General features: G+C 52.4%; 1 protein-coding gene across 3 annotated transcripts in view; it reads right to left on the bottom strand.

The window, feature by feature from the left end:
- Positions 1-7,957: 7,957 nt before the first annotated feature.
- The window catches only part of LOC136996518 (SUN domain-containing protein 3-like), a 390,273-nt gene continuing 379,401 nt past the window's right edge, over positions 7,958-18,829 (bottom strand). For 2 of the 3 annotated variants that reach the window (XM_067317439.1, XM_067317440.1), the window contains 12 exons: positions 15,532-15,574; positions 13,838-13,914; positions 13,317-13,404; positions 12,835-12,896; positions 12,108-12,208; positions 11,446-11,486; positions 10,851-11,022; positions 9,884-9,968; positions 9,191-9,306; positions 8,916-9,083; positions 8,339-8,431; positions 7,958-8,209 (listed from right to left, as the gene is read on the bottom strand). In XM_067317439.1, the coding sequence (XP_067173540.1) occupies positions 8,048-8,209; positions 8,339-8,431; positions 8,916-9,083; positions 9,191-9,306; positions 9,884-9,968; positions 10,851-11,022; positions 11,446-11,486; positions 12,108-12,208; positions 12,835-12,896; positions 13,317-13,404; positions 13,838-13,914; positions 15,532-15,574 (1,208 nt within the window). In that variant the 3' untranslated portion in view covers positions 7,958-8,047. The remainder of the gene's footprint in view (positions 8,210-8,338; positions 8,432-8,915; positions 9,084-9,190; positions 9,307-9,883; positions 9,969-10,850; positions 11,023-11,445; positions 11,487-12,107; positions 12,209-12,834; positions 12,897-13,316; positions 13,405-13,837; positions 13,915-15,531; positions 15,575-18,829) is intronic. The other variant, XM_067317441.1, reaches the window with a different exon arrangement.

Raw genomic sequence — 18,829 nt, 5'->3', positions numbered from 1 at the left:
AACGGCCTCCTGGCTATTGATCGTCCCCCTGGGACCTTTTCTCTGAGGTGCTGCTTGTTAACCTTCTGACAGGTCAAACATTCTCCCACTAGTCTTTTTGCTATGTCATATATTCCAAAGCACATATACTTGGTCCCAAACTGGTCTACTAATGCTTGCACTCCCCAATGAGTCTGTCGGTGGAATTCTTTCATGATTCTCCAAGCTACGCCTTTGGATACAATTTCTCTATCATCGGGCAGCACCCATTTACCTTCTTTTTCTATGGCTCCTATTTGTCGTAATTTATCTATTTCCTGTTTAGTAAAACTCATCCTGGTATCTAGCTTATCGTGGCCCTCTTTTCCTTCAGATAATAGGTGTAAAGCTGCCTTTCTTGCCTCTTCATCTGCTAGATTATTTCCCCTTATGTTGTAAGATGTGCCCTTTTGATGGCCCCTAACGTGTACTACTGCGATTCTCCGAGGTCCCCTCAGAGCTTCTAAAGTTTTTCTAATTAATTTTTCGTGCACTAAATTCTTCCCTTGTGAATTAACCAGTCCTCTTTCTTCCCATGTTTTCCCAAATGTATGTACTACTCCATAAGCGTATTTGGAGTCCCTATAGTCCCTATTTTGCCTTTTAAAATTTCTAAGGCTCTAAAAACCGCATACAATTCACAAGCCTGGGCCGACCAAGTTTTGTCTAGGGGCCCTGATTCTATTAACTCTAGAGACTTCCCATCTACAATAGTGTACCCTGATCTGCGTTTTCCTTCAACTACGCGAGAGGATCCGTCCACAAAGAATTTAGTCCCCTCTGGTAACTCCTCTTCTTCTAAATCTTCTCTTATTTTAGTTTGATATTCTATTAGACGCATGCAATCATGTCTTAATTGACCACTGGGTTCCCCATACAGGAACTGCGCTGGATTCTGCAAGCTTGTAGTCTCAATTTCCAACTTTGGAGAATGGATCAAAATGCCCTCGTATTTTAATAGTCTGGCATCGGTTATCCATTTTTCGGCTTTTTGTTGTAGTACTCCTCGTATATTGTGAGGGGTATATACTTTTAATTCTCCTCCAAAGGTTATCTTTTTAGCCTCTTCTACTAATAAGGCTGTAGCTACAATGGCTTGTAGGCAAGTGGGCCATCCCTGACTAACGGGGTCCAACAATTTTGACAAATACCCTATAGGTTTCTTTTTCCCTGCCCATTCCTGTGTTAGGACTCCAAAGGCTGTCCCTTCCTGTGTATTGATAAACATGTAGAACGGTCTCTTAATATCTGGTAAACTCAAAACAGGCGCATTCACCAAGTCGGCCTTCAAATCTTTGAGGCTTTGATCATCGGTTTGAGTCCATTTTATCAGCCCATCTACTATTAGTTTTTGATATAAAAATTTTACTTTATTGCCATAATTTTCGATCCATTGTCTGCAATACCCTAATAACCCCAGCAATTGTCGGACCTGTCTTTTGCTCTTCGGGGGTCTTATTCACAATATACCATTTACCCTTTCAGGGTCCAATTTTTTTGTGCCCTTGCTAAGCCAATGTCCCAAATACTTCACCTCTTCTTCCGTAAATTGCAACTTTGATTTCGATACTTTCAATCCCTTTAAACTTAGGAAATTTAACAACTTAATACTCTCACATCTAACTTCCTCCTGGGTTTTTCCTGCTAAAAGCAAATCATCCACATATTGTGTTAAAGTAATTTGAGGATTAGTTTCGTAAGTACTTAGAACCTGCTCCAGGGCTTGCCCAAACAAATTAGGGGATTCTGTAAACCCTTGTGGCAAAACAGTCCATCGGAGTTGTTGTTTCCTATGGGTATCTGGGTCTTCCCACTCGAAGGCAAAAAAGTCTCTACATTCTTCTTTAAGGGGGCATGCCCAAAATGCATCTTTCAGGTCTATAACTGTATACCATTTAGCCTCGGGTGACAGCTAAGTATGGTATAGGGGTTAGCTACAATTGGGAACCTGGTAATTGTTCTTGTGTTTATTTCTCTTAAATCTTGTACCAGTCTATAAGTACCGTCTGATTTCTTTACGGGTAGTATGGGGGTATTATGGGGAGACATACAAGGCTCCAGTAACCTTTGATTTATTAGCCTCTGGATTACTGGTCGGAGTCCTTGCCTCCCTTCCTGTGACATTGGATATTGCTTGACTCTAACAGGGATTTCTGGATTCCGTATACTCACTTCAAAGGGAGCAATATCTAGTTTCCCTACTGATTCTGGGGTATACCGGATTTCAGGGTTGATTTTGGCCTCATCTTCAATAGTAAGGGTGCATAATTTTATAACTAATTCTTGATTCTCTACTTCTAAATTGACTCCTAATTCAACCATCATATCTCGACCCAGTAAATTATATTCAGCTTCGGGAACTAATAAAAAGGATCCCACACTTAATCGAGAATCAGATTCTATTTTCACATTTTTAATTACTGTGACTCTAAAGGGTTCTCCCTTAGCTCCTATCACTTGTAATTTCTCTGGGGACGGTTTACACCCCCAGGGTACCGTTTGGACAGTAGATCTTTCTGCCCCAGAATCCACAAGGAATTCTACTTCTTGTCGCTGGGGACCCAATCTCAATTTTATCAAGGGCTCGGTTCCTTTATGAGTCCCCAGCAGATAGAGCCCCTGACCCCCCTAATCTTCTTGGAACATTTGCTCATCCTGCATTCGCTTCCTACAATTCCTCTTCAGATGCCCTTTCTTCTGGCAATAACTACAAACTGTGTTTTCAATAGAGCCTGTCCCACAGGGGTACTGGGGTCTACCCCGGAATAAAGTTGCAGATTTTTCCTAAGGCTCTCGAGCCATTCTGTTGGTGTTTCGTCCTTCTTCTGTTGTTCCATGAAGGCCTTATTAATATTTTGTCCCCTGGGAACAGATTCCCTGATTCCCTGAACTATTATGGTCCTTAGATCAGACATATGCGTCCGATGCTCGGCATTCTGAGCCGGAGTTGAGGGAATATGGGGGGGGAGAGGAAAAACGGGAAGTTCCTCCAGCATTTTGCTTTTCTTCCTCGAACCCTTCTCTTTCAGGGTAAATATCATGGTCCGAGTATCTGGTCTTATCCATAAACTAGCATACTCACTTTCTTCTAAACTAAAGGGCTCTTTTGAATTCACATATATATTTAGAGCCTGACATATCCAATTTTCAAAAGACCCGTATACTGGCCAAAAAAGGTGGTCTCTTCTAATTTGCTTCCCGCCCCATACTTGCATACAGTAATGTACCATTTTTTTCTCGACTTTTGCCTTTTCTGGAGGGCCTATCGTTCCAGTACTTAATCATTAATCCTAAAGGGCTATCGGGCGGTATATCTGGTAATCGTACTGTAAAGCCCTCCATGGGATCAGAAGACTTGCTCTTTTTCTGTCCCATCTTCCGGAGCACCCACCTCAGTCACTTTCTTTCTACTGGGGGACCGCACTCACACCACCCGAGTCTTTAACTGCTAGGACGGTTGTCCCTTTGCAGTGGGTGGCCCAGTCGGCCGACAGGTGCCCCTTTTCGGTCCCCTGCTACACAATCACCCTCCTGGAAGGTCCGCACTCACTCCGTCCCCTGGGGACGTCTCACTCAGACGTGCTCCGGGTATCCCACCCCAACCGAACGGAACCGCATGCCAATCACTTGCTGCTACAAATTTTACTCACGCAGTCGTGAGTCTTCGTTCGGATCTTCGTGCACAAAGTTTACGGGGTACTGCAGTTCTTTTGCTTACTTGTCCGATTTAGGGTTCGGAAATACAGGTTGTGGTAGGGGAACTATCCACTCAGGGGCCATCTGAAAATGGGATGGGGCGCCTCCCCTGAGTCAGAGTCCCGAAACCAGGGAGACCTGCATCCGAGTCACGGCACCAAAATTGTTATAGGTAAACGTGACAAATTGACAACCACTCGGGCCGGGTTGCATAAATCCCAATTTAATAGAATAATTGAGCAAGTCACAAGTAAGCAAAACAGCGCTGGGCAGCCGGGGAGTCTCCTGCTCCACCAACGGCGCGCGCAATCCCCCTCACAGTCTCCTTATATGTGATTCCAGTTCCGGGTATACAGGGCACTTCCCGTAACTTCTGTGGTTGCGCCGGCTGTTGCTAGGGGGTCTTCTTCAGCCCTCTGGTGGTCGTGGGGATAAACGCTGGAGTCTTCCTCTGCATTGTGAGTGGTGACCCTCAGGTCACGCACATATTTTACAACTTTCGAGGTCATGCTATATTTCACAGTTGTGTGACCTCGCCATCGCCATAAGAGGCTATCTAAACTAACATTGCCGCTTCACTAGTTCAACTCCCTTATCTCAGGCAGGGTACATGCCCCCACCACAGGATGTAGGATGTTCCCACAGATGTTCCCAAGGCTGTTTCTTACTTTGATGTAACAAATTAGCACACATCACAGTCCAGGATGTTTCAAGGCTGTTTCTCACTTTGATGTAACAAATTAGCACATATATCACACCTTCGCGACGCCTTCTGCTACGCCCTGGGAAGGGCAGAGGCACCAACCTCACACGGCTTGACGGGGAGCATAAATCCCTCCGTGGCCGGGAGTATTCTTGCTGTGCTTCGGTGGGCCTGCACAGCCGACCCCAGCCCGGCCAGCACGCCGCGGCGGCAGGCAGCCTGCGCCCCCGAGAGCAGCCCCCGCTGAGCACACGTCCCGGCCCACGCCCAGCTGCGGACTGCCTGAGGAGGGCAGCGGACGGGCTGCCCTGCGCCTCGGCCCTCGCCGGGGCCGGGGCTGGGGCCGGGGCCGGGGCTGGGGCCGGGGCCGCGACACCCCCCCCGCGCCAGCCACCACCAGGCAACATGGCGGGGGGCGGGGCTTGCACGCCTCCCCCGCCCGCCTCCCCGCCGCGGCTCCAGGGCGAGCTGGCCGCAGGCCACGCCCCCTGCGGATGGGGCGGGGCGGCGACCGGCCCCGAGCCGCCGCCGCCGTCGCCATGGGGACAGCGGGTGGTTGGGGCGGCTTCGCGCGGGGCCGGTCGCTTCCACCGGCACGTGGAGGGGTCACGAGGGAGCTGGGCGGCCGCGGTGGCGAGGAGCGCGCAGCCCTTGGGCGTCGCTGCCTGGCGCGGAGCCGCGCAGCGGTGGGGCGGGCGCAGCCCGGGCCGGCTTTCGCTCTCGTCTCTCCCCGAGGCAGGTCCCCGGGATGAGGAGCGCCGTCAAGGAGCCGCCCGCACCCCGCAGCCGCCGCTATGCTGCTCGCGGCAAGCACCGCGCCTCTGCCGGCCCCGGCCCCGGCCACACTCGCTTGTGCGCCCGAGCGGGAGGGCTGCGGCCGCAGTGCACCGCGGTCTGAGGTGTATCCCGCGTTGCTCGCCCTGCGGCTTGCCTGGGCCATAAGTGAGAAGGCTGTTGGATGGTTGTTGTCGTTGTTTTCCCTAGCTTGTATACCGAAGGTATTCGTGGGCATTTTCTGATGGCACTTTCCAGCGTTTGCAGTGCACGAAGCGATGTTAGATTGACACGGTACATGTCAAAGAATGACACGGAACATGTCAAAAGGACAACAGTTTGCCAGGGTCAGGGAAGGCAAAGTACTCTGTGAAACTTGGCAAGTAGATGATACAGTACAGTACAATATTGTCCTATCGCCCTACCCTACTGTCACCGAAATCGGCAGTAAAACTCCTTAACACCAATGGAGTATTAAGAAGCAGGCATTCTCTTCATTACGGCGCCGGGTGCACGGGGGATCGCTCCGCCCAACGTGCACGCCCCGTGTTGCATTAGCCAAAGTTTCTAGTGCTTTGTTACATATGTTACCAAAAGGCGATTTCGGTGACACATACATATGCCTTAAATTTCCCGGAATGATTATACATATTCATTCTATTTCCTGGAACTAATTATCATATTTACATAGTCATTACGCATGCGGGCTGAGTCTGCAGGGGGCTTCTATGGGGGTCTCTGGTGGTCCCTAGTGCTTGCTGAAGAGGTGCCTTTTCCATGAACTCTGAGCTCCTTTTCCAGATATGGTCTCGGCTTGGCTCATTCCTTTGCTTGACAAAGGTGTCTTGTTCCTAACCTTGCTTTCAGCTGGTTTCTGCTGGTTTAGCTGTACTCCTTTAGGATGTAGCAGTTCCAGTTGCGAGAATTGTGTCTTTGGGTGCATTCTTGTCTGAAGCTCCTGGTAGTAGGCAAGAGTGTTGCACCGACCCTCAGATCTAAAGTTAATCTAAATGGAACTATTTGTAGCAACACAGGATGGGAAGCTGCCCATGGATTTGACAGTAGACTGAAACGGGTTCCTACAGTGGCAGGAGATCGTTTGCATTGTAATACTAATGACACTTTTGAGATTCATAAACTTCACACCTACTGGCTATCCAGTTGAGGACGGACCTGCCCTAGCATGCCTAGAGCTTCAGAGTTACGCAGTATGAAACAGTCATCTGGTACCTGCATCTAGCAACGTAGCCATGGTAAGGAGACACGAGGCTATGACAACGGTTTGGCATGTGCGTGTGTACGCACCCTCAAAGCTAGTCACTTCGAAGACGATGTAAATTTTGGACCTGGCAACGTTTGCCCTTGTAAGGTGACATATGTTTCTGACCAAATCACCAAGCAGACTTACGGGTTAGCTTCTCATTTGACTGAACAAAAGATGTCTTACTTTGCAGCGTTTAGTACTTCAGTAACACTTGCAGAAACCTTCCATCAGCTAGACAACTTTGTCAAACAAAACACCAAGGTTACTCAACATCTGTCTGAAACTGGAAAACGCTTCGAAGAGAGAGAAGTGGAAGTGATGTATGATAATAATGAACTGGTTCCATTAGCAAAAGTAGAAACCAGTACTGTGACTAATGTTACATCCTATGCTCATGCTGTTAATCGTCACTGTAGTGTTCCTTGTTGTAACCTTGATATGGATCTCTTCTCTTAAAAATCCAGTAGTACGCATGAATGAAATACCACCTCAAGTTAAATCACATACTAAACTATTGTAAATTACCAATTTCACATACATATATATATACACATATCTCTGTGTGTGTGTGTGTGTGTGTGTGTGTGTATCTCAATGTTCTGACCCTCACCGTGCACAGGCAAGAGGGCTGGTCACTCATACGGTGAGTGTATTAAGCTCACCGTGCAACAGCAGGAATCGTTAACTGTTGGTCTGAGCCGAGGAGCAGAAGGTGACCGACCTATAAAGCCCTACGATGGAGGAAGGCTCAGAGGACATGGGCACATCACCCTTGCCCATCAAGTTCAGGGGATCATGGAGGGTGTGACTGTCCACAGCTGTTGCACAGAAAGCTGATTTTATCTCAACACTGAGGGCACCGGGGCTGGCCTTTGTTTTAGATAAACAGCTATGTCGCGATAGTGAGCATATTCTAGAGAGCAGTAATGGGAATCACATCGGTATTGTGACTGAACTGTCCATTGCAATTGCTGCATTAGGCTCAGTGGAACTGAGACCCGTATTACCTGTCTTGTGATTGCAGTGCATTGCTGTATCACTCTGCCAAATCAAGAATCTAGTGTAACATCAACTATCTTCAAAGAAGTAAATTTTGGTAGGAAGCATTCCACCCTCCATAGTCCATGCGTGGAACATTTAAAAGACCTTGGTCAGGGAGTCCCTCTGACCTCTGAAACCACCTCCTGCAGCCCATACGTGTCACGTCACGCACGGCATAAGGAACCAGGGACAGCAGGGGCTCGCTAAAATGGCCTGGCAAACTGCTGCTTTGCTCTCCCACTGTCCTCCGAGTCTAGGAGCATTTCTGCATTTACACTTTAAGGAAAGCTCTCTTGCTTTCCCCGGTTTCCTCCCCGCTTTCCTCATTCTCCAGCAATAGCCCTTCGCTGTGCGCGAAAAATGCTGGACGGAGTGGCGAAGGCCTAGCCAGTTCTGCGGGTGACATCTTAATTACGGCAACGAGTCGATCAGAGTGCCAAGAAGGATTTCAAGAGGCGCCGTCAAGGACAGAGCAGTCTGCCTCAAAAGGAGGCAGGAAAGGCACACTAAGTAGCCCATCACCACCGCTGCTCAAATCTTGCAGGCTTTATTCAGTGAACTCTGTTGTTTCCAGCAGAGTGCCACGCAGAGTCCTCTTCGGTGGGTACCGCATCACCGTGGACCCTCAGTCGATACACGCATGTGTATTCCGCGTGGCCCCAGTTGCTCAGCACCTCCAGCTTCACGTATTGTATGGAGTCAGAGCGCTCGTTCTGAAATGAGAAGAAAGCAGCTGTCTTTTCCTCTCTATCTTTTGACTACTTAGAGCTTCTCCCCTGCCAGCTACACTTCTCCTCCTCTTCCTCCTCTCCTACGCTTCTCCTGCCTCTTCCTCACCATACCTTCAGCTGGAAAGTCTCAAAGGGATGTTCTGCAGCCATGTACGTGAACTCTCCTAGGAACAGCCCCTGCTCTTCGTTTTCTGCCTTCATCCCCTACACAAAGACAGGGGGGGAGAAAACAAGAGAGTGAGGTACACAGCGGGAAGACGCAGCTTCCCTAGGGGAACTAACAAAGCGGCCAGAATGAGGCCTAGGTGGCAGTGTTGGGAAGAGCAACTTTGGGTGTGCAGGAAAGAGAATTGGCACCAAGGAGGAAAGAGCAAGTAGGGGCAAGCTTCATTATTTGGGAGGAGTGGTGGCAGAGCCAGTGTGCTAGCTCCCGTAACTCAGGGCTCATTTAGTACCGCGTGGCCCCCGAAATGGGAAGCTTTGCTTCAAGTGCACACCACAAAGGAAAGGAGTGTAAAGGAAATGGAGTAACTCAAAGCAATTTGTTTCTTCTCCAGGCTCGGAGGAAGTCACGGGCCTGGGAGAAGCCTCCCGGCATTGTGGGACCTGTATTCACCCGCCCGCCGCTGCCCTTGCTGCAAGGCTTAGAAATGCTCCTCACAACCCCCCGACTCTAGAAACCACTTACATAGACAGCAAAGTCCTTTGGAGCACTGGAGATGTTTTCTCCAGGGGACACTCTCACTGAAATATGTTCCAGAGTAACAGCTCGTGGAAAGATTGCTTTAGGCAGCTTGATGAAGACATGACCCTGACTCCCGGCGAAAGACCAGCAGTTTCCCGGCTGATTTGCAGGCTGAAAGAAGAACAATGCACACTGTTCGTGTGGCAAAGGGAAACTCTCAACAGTGCATTTGGTCCCCCCCGCCAGCTTGCTTGCTCTCTCTTTCTTGCTGGGCCTACCTCAAGGAGAACCTCAGGAGACTTCATGGAGTGCAGCAATGGCAGCCCAGCCCAGTAGAGTATTCCTTTGGTATTGCGGAAGGAGGCAGAAGTCTTGGAATGCACGATGGTAGCCCCTGAAACACGAATGCACCCATCAAGTCCTGCCTTCCCTCGAGGACTGCATCTGTTTCTAGGGCTGTGATCTATCCGGAGGATCTCAGGAACCACGCAGGCTGCAGACCTTGTCTCACACAAGCAACAGAGACGCTCCCCTACGACACTTATTTCAGTTCCTGACATGCATGAACGCCAGGCACACTCGGAGAGAAAAGGACTTCTTGAACAACCGTCTTGTATGTGAACAGTCGCAGCCCTGCTACCTGCCTCCTTTCCCTCCACTCTTACTTCCATGGACTCCACGTAGGGCTCCCCAAGGAGGAACCAAGGGATGCCCACATAGCTGTGTCCTAATGAACACTGCCACCGTGATGCCTGTTTGCACTGCACTGTCAACTTGAAAAATGCTACTACGTGTTCCTAGATCTCCAGCAGTGATAGTCACCTCTGTCTTCCTTGCGTCAGCCCCCTGCAACACACAGCAGGGACTCGTTCAGCTGTGCTAATGGGCCGTGGAAAAGGAAAGCTAACATAGGCCTAAGCATAGACAGGAGGTGCCCTGGCTTGCTTCTTCCTCTGCCTTTAGAGCCGCACCTGATGCTTTGCGGGCAAAATCCGGCATCTGGACTTGGTTATATTCCAGCTTCTCCAGTGCTTCATCGATTAACTTCTGAGCATCCTGGCAAGGAACACAAAAGAGAGCAGGTATTAGCGGCAAGGAGGCACATGCCAGCTCCCCTACTGGGCCAGCTAAGGTGAACTTGGCTCTTGCACTCTGCCCTAAGGAGCTTGGCAATTCCCTGAAAAGCTCCCAGCTTTGCTCGGCTCTCATTGGCTAGTATCAGAATAGCGGGGCTGCTCACTCCAGCGCTCCGAAAGCTGAAGTTGCGGGAACGTCTTTCTTCCTCTTACAATGCACAGGGGCAGGCCATTGGCAGCGGCCTCTCTCTGGCTCGCCACCAGCTCCCTCCTTGCTTTGCAGGAGCTCCTCCTGGAGCTGAAGGACACCTTTTCTAGGGCAGAACACTTGTGCTGACAGTGCCTGCACAGGGGTCGTAGGAGGCCGAGCAAACGGCCGAGGAGAGAGCCTTCATGGCCCACAGCGCTTATGACCCAGCCCCTTTTCCAACTGCATTCCCCAGAGCAGGAGAGCAGCAACCCTGGCTGGAACAGCGGCTTGCCCCTGCGTCGGCAAAGCCAACGTGAACCCAAGGCTGCCAGGCGCCACTCAGGGAGCTGGGTTACAAGGTCTCCCGGAGAACTGGCTGCCACATCAGCAGCAGGTGGAAATAGGGGCTGCAGGGACTGTCCTTCCAGTTTGTTACCAGAGATGATACCTAGACCGAGAGGAAGAGGAGCTGAAGACAAGTGAAACTCCCTTTGCGGCCCTCTGCTGCCCTGCAAGGAGCGTGCAGCCACAGAAGAAGCAACTGCAGAGACCCATCCTACTTGTTGCAGCAGCACAAGCCTTTCTGCTGCCTCTGGCAGGGAACCCTACTAGCATACGTGCCGGGCTGAGGAAAAAAATCTCTGACGAGAGCCTCCTGCAATGGCCCCTTACCCGTCCTGTCATGCCCGGGAGCTCAGTCTGCTTCAGGGCTTCGCCGAGAGCGCGCCGGGCAATGTCCTTTGTGCTCCATCGCAGAGCGTGAAGGACTTCCTGGAGCTCACGCAGCTGTCCTTGGAGGGTCTCGATTTCACCGAGTACTGCTCCTAACACCTCATCCGCTTGCCTGGAAGAAGTGCGCCACAGAGACAGAGACCACCGTTTTGGCGGGCTGCTGCTATGCCACGGGAATGGGAGAGAGGCAACAAAGCTCCCTGAGGTGACTGGCAGCATCAGGTGGCTGGACTCCCATCAGTGGCTGAGAGCTGCAGAAGCAGCTGCAGCATGGCGACTACCCCTATGCCCCTTGTCAAGCAGCAGAAAGGTGGAGCTTCCAACAGCCCAGCCCTAGCTAAGGGGCTCACGCAGGGCTTGCTCCAGGCCTCGAAGGCACCTCGACATAGAGCTGACCACCGGCGAGAAAGGCAAGGCGCAAAGGCAGACAGGGCAGTGGGGGAAGAGCTGTGGGAATTGTGTCACGTGAAGATGGTGTGAGACGGGACTGGAGCTCCTCTAGAGCATCATCTAGTCAAGAGGAAATCATTTTTACCTCTGCGTCTTCACGTGCACGCCAGAGAGAGGAAACTCCTCCTAGAGGGACAAGAAAGGCAACATTCAGTCCAAACACTAACAGGCCTGCTGCAGAAATGAAGCTCTACGGCCTTTACAGCAACGGGAAGCAAACAGGCACAGACACCGTGCCTCCGGGGACTCCGCTACTCCCCTATCATGCACTGGGAAATGATCACGACAGACTGCCAGGCAAGAGAACACAATTCACACTGCCTAGTGTGGTATTCGAGAAGCATCTAGCCTTTGAAATTTCCTGGAATTCAACAGATCGATTCTTAAAAAGCCCTTCCACTCTAAAGTTGCTTGCTTAATCAGGCACACACACACATATTTTTTCGGGGCTGCTACGTTGAACGGCTGGGCAAAGAATGAGCCAAACCAAAAGACTCAAGATCTCAAAAGCAACACAGTGCTTTGCAGAAACTTACAGAGCCACACCTGCAGAACAGCGGAGCATGTTCAGCTCTCTGCTATGTCTGGTGCCCAGACCAATTCACCTTCACCTGACAGACCTGGCAATGTGGCTCGTGGACCTTGCCCTAGCCCCCGAAAGAAAGGCACTTTTAACAAAGCCGCACTTGATGCCCTTGAGCTAAGGCTGGCAGAAGCAGCCTTCATTTGAGGCACTCAGAAGGTCACCTGCTGGCAGACAGCTTTAAAAGAGGAGAAGATGCAGGCCTTCGATGCTGCTCTGCTCGTCCAGATGCTGTCGTCATCAAGCAGCCCCACGTGGTAAACACCTGTCAGTCACAAACCAAAGCTCTATTTACACTTGGAACTTGCTCATGCCGGAAGAGTTGTGTGCAAGCAGGGCTCCAGTGCTTCAGGCATGCAAGCGCTTCTGAGGCTGCAGACTACTTGGGAAGGGTGGCAAGCCAACCCTGGGGATCTCCCGGGCTTTTTTAGCGCTTCATGAGACCTTAACCAGCTGCCTCCCTCCACAGGGCTGCCTGCTCCACTCCGAGGGTCGGGCACACATGCCATCATTGTCTCTCCACTCTTCTTCTTGGGAAGAGAGAACGATGGAAGAGGGGCCTCCGAACAGATGAAGAGTCCTTCCCCGGCACATGCTCCTTTCTCCTGAAGGAAGCTTCTCCACTTCCTGGGGCGAACAGGGCAGGCTAGCCACTGCCTCTCACCAGGCTTAGGAGAACTGGCTTCAGCTCTGGGCAAAAGCAAGGCACCCTCTTCCCATCCCCACCCCCCTTGCTCGGAGGCACGTGCAAGCGGGGCACCCCTCTCTCAGGGACCTCCTGCTCCTACTTGCGCTCCTCTGGCCACAGCCGTCTACGTGGACCCAGGCAGAAGGAAGCACTGGCTCTCTCGTAAAGAGCCAACGTTACTTGCAGCCTCTACAGACACTCACCAAAAAGGCAGGAAAACAGAGCAAGCAGCACCAGGAGAACCGTCTTCCGAGCCTTCATTTGCCTATGGAGGAGCACGGAGGAAAAGAAGGCTGAAGCTGGCTGCAGCTCTGCAGCTCCTAAGCACACTCCAGAGCAGCAGTAGCGACTGCAGCTCTTGCAGCTGGCATTCCTGACTTGGGAAGTGGCCTGCTCCCGCACGAGCTCCAGCCAGTGGTCGAGTTTTCACCCGCGGTGGCAATGGGGCATTCGGGAGGTCGAGCATTGGAACTGAGGAGCTAGGGATGGAGGATTAACTCCAGAACAGGAGAAGCAGTGCCAAGGAAAGCTAGGGCCGTGCTTCCTGCCTATGGCAGTAGAGGAGATTCTTTGCAGACGGAAGGGACATCATTCACACCTGTTTCTCCTGCCCACCATCCAATCGGTGCTTGCGCCCATACACTTCTCCCCCCACTCGCAAGAAAAAATTCTCCCTCAGCTTTACCTTGCAGTAGTGCCCACAACTTGGAGCACAAAGCGCTGAGGAAACATCACGCTCAGCAGCAGGAAATGCAAGATGAGCCCGAAAGCTCCTGAAAAACAGTCAAGATGCAAAAAGTCCAGTGAGCTCATGCAGAATTCTACGTTAAGGTTCTACTCGTCCTCTTGGTGTTGGCAGAGGGCAGGAGGCATTCTCCTCTTTCGGGCACTTGCTCCTGCTTCTGTCAGTTGCTCTGCAGCTGCAAGCAGCACAGGGCAAGGGAAATGAATTCCCTTCAGTCCAAAAATCACTAATTTATGAGGTCATTTTTCCCTGTTAGGGCTACAGAGGGTCGGCCTCTTAGTTCATGAGCAGAGCTGCCTGTCATGCTCCCTAGGACCTTGCGGCACAGCCTAAGGCCAGGGCTTCTGGCAGCTCCTGCTCTGCCTCTGACCACCTCGTTCACCTTCCATGAAACGATCCGCATTGCGAATGTAAATAAGCAGAGGGAGCTGCACTTAAGAATCGTGTCAGCTTCCTTTTACCTGGACGCTGAAGCTGGCGTTGGTCCTGCCCGTAGACTCCAGGGCTCTGGAGAACAGGCCCTTGGCTCGCAGGTTGCCTACGAGAAAGAAAAGGGTCTGAGGCACACAGGGCACGCGCTATCTGCTGTTGCCTTCAGCCAGCTTTACACTGAGCTCGGAGGCTGTCCTTGTGCTCTTCCCCCGTCCATCCCCCCCACACACACCCCCACCCCAGGCTGATTAGGTGCAAAAGGCACTTGAGGAAAAGAGAGGAGGCTTCCGAAAACTCTCCAAAGCAGCACATCCGTACCAGCGTACGTCTTGGCCTCGGTTTCTGAACATAGGTGCAGAGACGCAGCTGCCAAGCACCCTGTTCGCTCAGCTGTGGCCCAAAAGCGCTCTGATCTCCTTGCCGTCACGACAGAGAGTGAGCAAGCGGCAGGGGCAGCCCGCAGCTGCCGCCCTGCTCTTGCTACCTCACACAGCGGCGATGGCTTGTGATGTCAACGGTGGTCGGTGACGTCACAGCAGAAAAGGCAGCGCCACGTTTCCAGGCCAAGCTCAACCTGACAGGAAACAGGAGTTGCTCTCCTCTTCAGCAGAGAGGCAATCCTCGGAAATCACAATGTCTCCTACCAAGTATGAAACTCTTTGAAGTCCCAGCCAGGAGGCAGCGATTTGGCAGCCACCAGCAGCCTTGTCTAGTGCCTGCTTTGACACTTTTTGAGCCCCAGGGCCTTCAGAGCTAACTGAAGTGAGCAACCACGTACACTCAGCAGTTCTCTGCCAGGGGCTCAGCTGCATGGTGGCGGCTCTTTGCTTGTAGCCTGAGCAAGGCACCGTGCCATAAGAGAAGGGCTGGGCCTGCAGCTTGGCCTCTGGCTGCTGCTCTGGGCACCGGGCTCTTGACTGCAGAGGACAGGAGACATGCTTAGAGGAGGGCAAGGGAGCATATCTGACTCTAGCTTTGTTTGCTACCTCATGGCATCTCCAGGTACTGCAATCAGCCCCCAATTTCCCTGTGGAAAACGAAGGCTATATTTTTTTCCCTTTCTCCCCCCGAAAAGTAACAATTCACAGAGTCAGCAAAGAGTTTTGGTGCCACGCCAGGACAGTCTGGCAAATTAAGTTGGAGGCAAGTCAACAGTGTTGGCTGCCAGTGCCCACCCATGCTCACTAAGTAGTGCCAACGAAAGCTAGGGCCCTACTTCCTGCCTATGGCAGTAGAGGCGATTCTTTGGAGACGGAAGGGACACCATTCACACCTGTTTCTCCTGACCACCATCCAGTCAGTACTTGTGCCAACACAGTTCTCCCCCCTCTCTCAAGAAAAAGATGCCTGTCGTGGGTCTGTCAACCTGAGAAGTGCTACTACGTGTTCCTAGATCTCCAGCAGTGATAGTCACCTCTGTCTTCCTTGCGTGAGCCCCCTGCAACACACAGCTGGGACTCATTCAACTATCCCAGAAGGCTGTGGAAAAGGAAAGCTAACACAGCCACCCCCTACATTACACACTCTGTCAGTCACCGCGCCTTTCGAGCATGCGGCACCCCTCGACTTTTGACCCTGTCTCTCCTGCCACTGGGGACCTTCAAATGCACATCTCGTCCAGCTAGACAGCAGGCGCTCTGCAAGGCGCCCTGCCTTCGCTGCTCGGGTGCTCTAGCCGCACCTGACCATTTGTGGGCATAATCGGGCATCTGCACTTGCTTACCTTCCAGCTTCTCCAGCGCTTCGTTGGTTACCTTGTGCACGTCCTGGGAAGGAACGCATAGGAGAGCGGCTCTTAGCGGGAAAACGAATGGGCAGCCAGGCGCATCCCAGCCCCCCCAACAAGGCCAGCCAAGGTGAACTCGGCTGCTCAGCTCCTCGCTCCTCACCTGCTTGCCTAGCAAGAGCGCACCACACAGAGCAAAAACGCCCTTCGCGACGCCTTCTGCTACGCCCTGCGAAGGGCAGAGGCACCAAACCTCACACGGCTCGACGGGGAGCATAAATGCCTCCGTGGCCGGGAGTATTCTTGCTGCGCTTCGGTGGGCCTGCACAGCCGACCCCAGCCTGGCCAGCACGCCGCAACGGCAGGCAGCCTGCGCCCCCGAGAGCAGCCCCCTGCTGAGCACACGTTCCGGCCCACGCCCAGCTGCGGACTGCCTGAGGAGGGCAGCGGACGGGCTGCCCTGCGCCTCGGCCCTCGCCGCCGCCGGGGCCAGGGCCGGGGCCGGGGCCGGGGCCGGGGCCGGGGCCGGGGCCGCGACACCCCCCCGCGCCAGCCACCACCAGGCAACATGGCGGGGGGCGGGGCTTGCGCGCCTCCCCCGCCCGCCTCCCCGCCGCGGCTCCAGGGCGTGCTGGCCGCAGGCCACGCCCCCTGCGGGTGGGGAGGGGCGGCGACCGGCCCCGAGCCGCCGCCGCCGTCGCCATGGGGATGGCGGGCGGTTGGGGCGGCTTCGCGCGGGGCCGGTCGGTTCCGCCGGCGCGCGGAGGGGTCGCGAGGGAGCTGGGCGGCCGCGGCGGCGAGGAGCGCGCAGCCCTTGGGCGTCGCTGCCTGGCGCGGAGCCGCGCGGCGGTGGGGGGGCGCAGCCCGGGCCGGCTTTCGCTCTCGTCTCTCCCTGAGGCAGGTCCCCGGGATGAGGAGCGCCGTCAAGGAGCCGCCCGCACCCCGCAGCCGCCGCTACGCTGCTCGCGGCAAGCACCGCGCCTCTGCCGGCCCCGGCCCCGGCCCCGGCTCCGACCCCGGCCCTGGCCCCGGCCCCGGTCACGACCCCGGCCCCAGCCCCGGCCGCGCTCGCTTGTGCCCCCGAGCGGGAGGGCTGCGGCCGCAGCGCGCCGCGCTCTGAGGTGTATCCCGCGTTGCTCGCCCTGCGGCTTGCCTGGGCCATAAGTGAGAAGGCTGTTGGATGGTTGTTGTCGTTGTTTTCCCTAGCTCGTATACCGAAGGTATTCGTGGGCATTTTCTGATGGCACTTTCCAGCGTTTGCAGTGCACGAAGCGATGTTAGATTGACACGGTACATGTCAAAGAATGACACGGTACATGTCAAAAGGACAACAGTTTGCCAGGGTCAGGGAAGGCAAAGTACTCTGTGAAACTTGGCAAGTAGATGATACAGGACAGTACAATATTGTCCTATCGCCCTACCCTACTGTCACCGAAATCGGCAGTAAAACTCCTTAACACCAATGGAGTATTAAGAAGCAGGCATTCTCTTCATTACGGCGCCGGGTGCACGGGGGATCGCTCCGCCCAACGTGCACGCCCCGTGTTGCATTAGCCAAAGTTTCTAGTGCTTTGTTACATATGTTACCAAAAGGCGATTTCGGTGACACATACATATGCCTTAAATTTCCCGGAATGATTATACATATTCATTCTATTTCCTGGAACTAATTATCATATTTACATAGTCATTACGCATGCGGGCTGAGTCTGCAGGGGGCTTCTATGGGGGTCTCTGGTGGTCCCTAGTGCTTGCTGAAGAGGTGCCTTTTCCATGAACTCTGAGCTCCTTTTCCAGATATGGTCTCGGCTTGGCTCATTCCTTTGCTTGACAAAGGTGTCTTGTTCCTAACCTTGCTTTCAGCTGGTTTCTGCTGGTTTAGCTGTACTCCTTTAGGATGTAGCAGTTCCAGTTGCGAGAATTGTGTCTTTGGGTGCATTCTTGTCTGAAGCTCCTGGTAGTAGGCAAGAGTGTTGCACCGACCCTCAGATCTAAAGTTAATCTAAATGGAACTATTTGTAGCAACACAGGATGGGAAGCTGCACATGGATTTGACAGTAGACTGAAACGGGTTCCTACAGTGGCAGGAGATCGTTTGCATTGTAATACTAATGACACTTTTGAGATTCGTAAACTTCACACCTACTGGCTATCCAGTCGAGGACGGAGCTGCCCTAGCATGCCTAGAGCTTCAGAGTTACGCAGTATGAAACAGTCACCTGGTACCTGCATCTAGCAACGGAGCCATGGTAAGGAGACACGAGGCTATGACAACGGTTTGGGATGTGCATGTGTACGCACCCTCAAAGCTAGTCACTTCGAAGACGATGCAAATTTTGGACCTGGCAACATTTGCCGTTGTAAGGTGACATGTTTCTGACCAAATCACCAAGCAGACTTATGGGTTAGCTTCTCATTTGACTGAACAAAAGATGTCTTACTTTGCAGCGTTTAGTACTTCAGGAACACTTGCAGAAACCTTCCATCAGCTAGACAACTTTGTCAAACAAAACACCAAGGTTACTCAACATCTGTCTGAAACTGGAAAACGCTTCGAAGAGAGAGAAGTGGAAGTGATGTATGATAATAATGAACTGGTTCCATTAGCAAAAGTAGAAACCAGTACTGTGACTAATGTTACATCCTATGCTCATGCTGTTAATCGTCACTGTAGTGTTCCTTGTTGTAACCTTGATATGGATCTCTTCTCTTAAAAATCCAGTAGTACGCATGAATGAAATACCACCTCAAGTTAAATCACATACTAAACTATTGTAAATTACCAGTTTCACATACATATATATATATACATATCTGTGTGCGTGTGTGTGTCTGTGTGTGTATATCTCAATGTTCTGACCCTCACCGTGCACAGGCAAGAGGGCTGGTCACTCATACGGTGAGTGTATTAAGCTCACTGTGCAACAGCAGGAATCGTTAACTGTTGGTCTGAGCCGAGGAGCGGAAGGTGACCGACCAATAAAGCGCTACGATGGAGGAAGGCTCAGAGGAGATGGGCAAGGGTGATGTGCCCATGAAGTTCAGGGGATCATGGAGGGTGTGACTGTCCACAGCTGTTGCACAGAAAGCTGACTTGATCTCAACACCGAGGGCACCGGGCCTGGCCTTTGTTTTAGATAAACAGCTATGTGGTGATAGTGAGCATATTCTAGAGAGCAGTAATGGGAATCACATCGGTATTGTGACTGAACTGTCCATTGCAATTGCTGCGTTAGGCTCAGTGGAACTGAGACCCGTATTACCTGTATTGTGATTGCAGTGCATTGCTGTATCA

This window comes from Apteryx mantelli, unplaced genomic scaffold, assembly GCF_036417845.1.
Source record: "Apteryx mantelli isolate bAptMan1 unplaced genomic scaffold, bAptMan1.hap1 HAP1_SCAFFOLD_40, whole genome shotgun sequence".
Lineage (NCBI taxonomy): Eukaryota > Metazoa > Chordata > Aves > Apterygiformes > Apterygidae > Apteryx > Apteryx mantelli.
The sequence above is the reverse complement of the archived record's forward strand: the minus strand, read 5'-3'. Positions and strand labels throughout refer to the sequence as shown.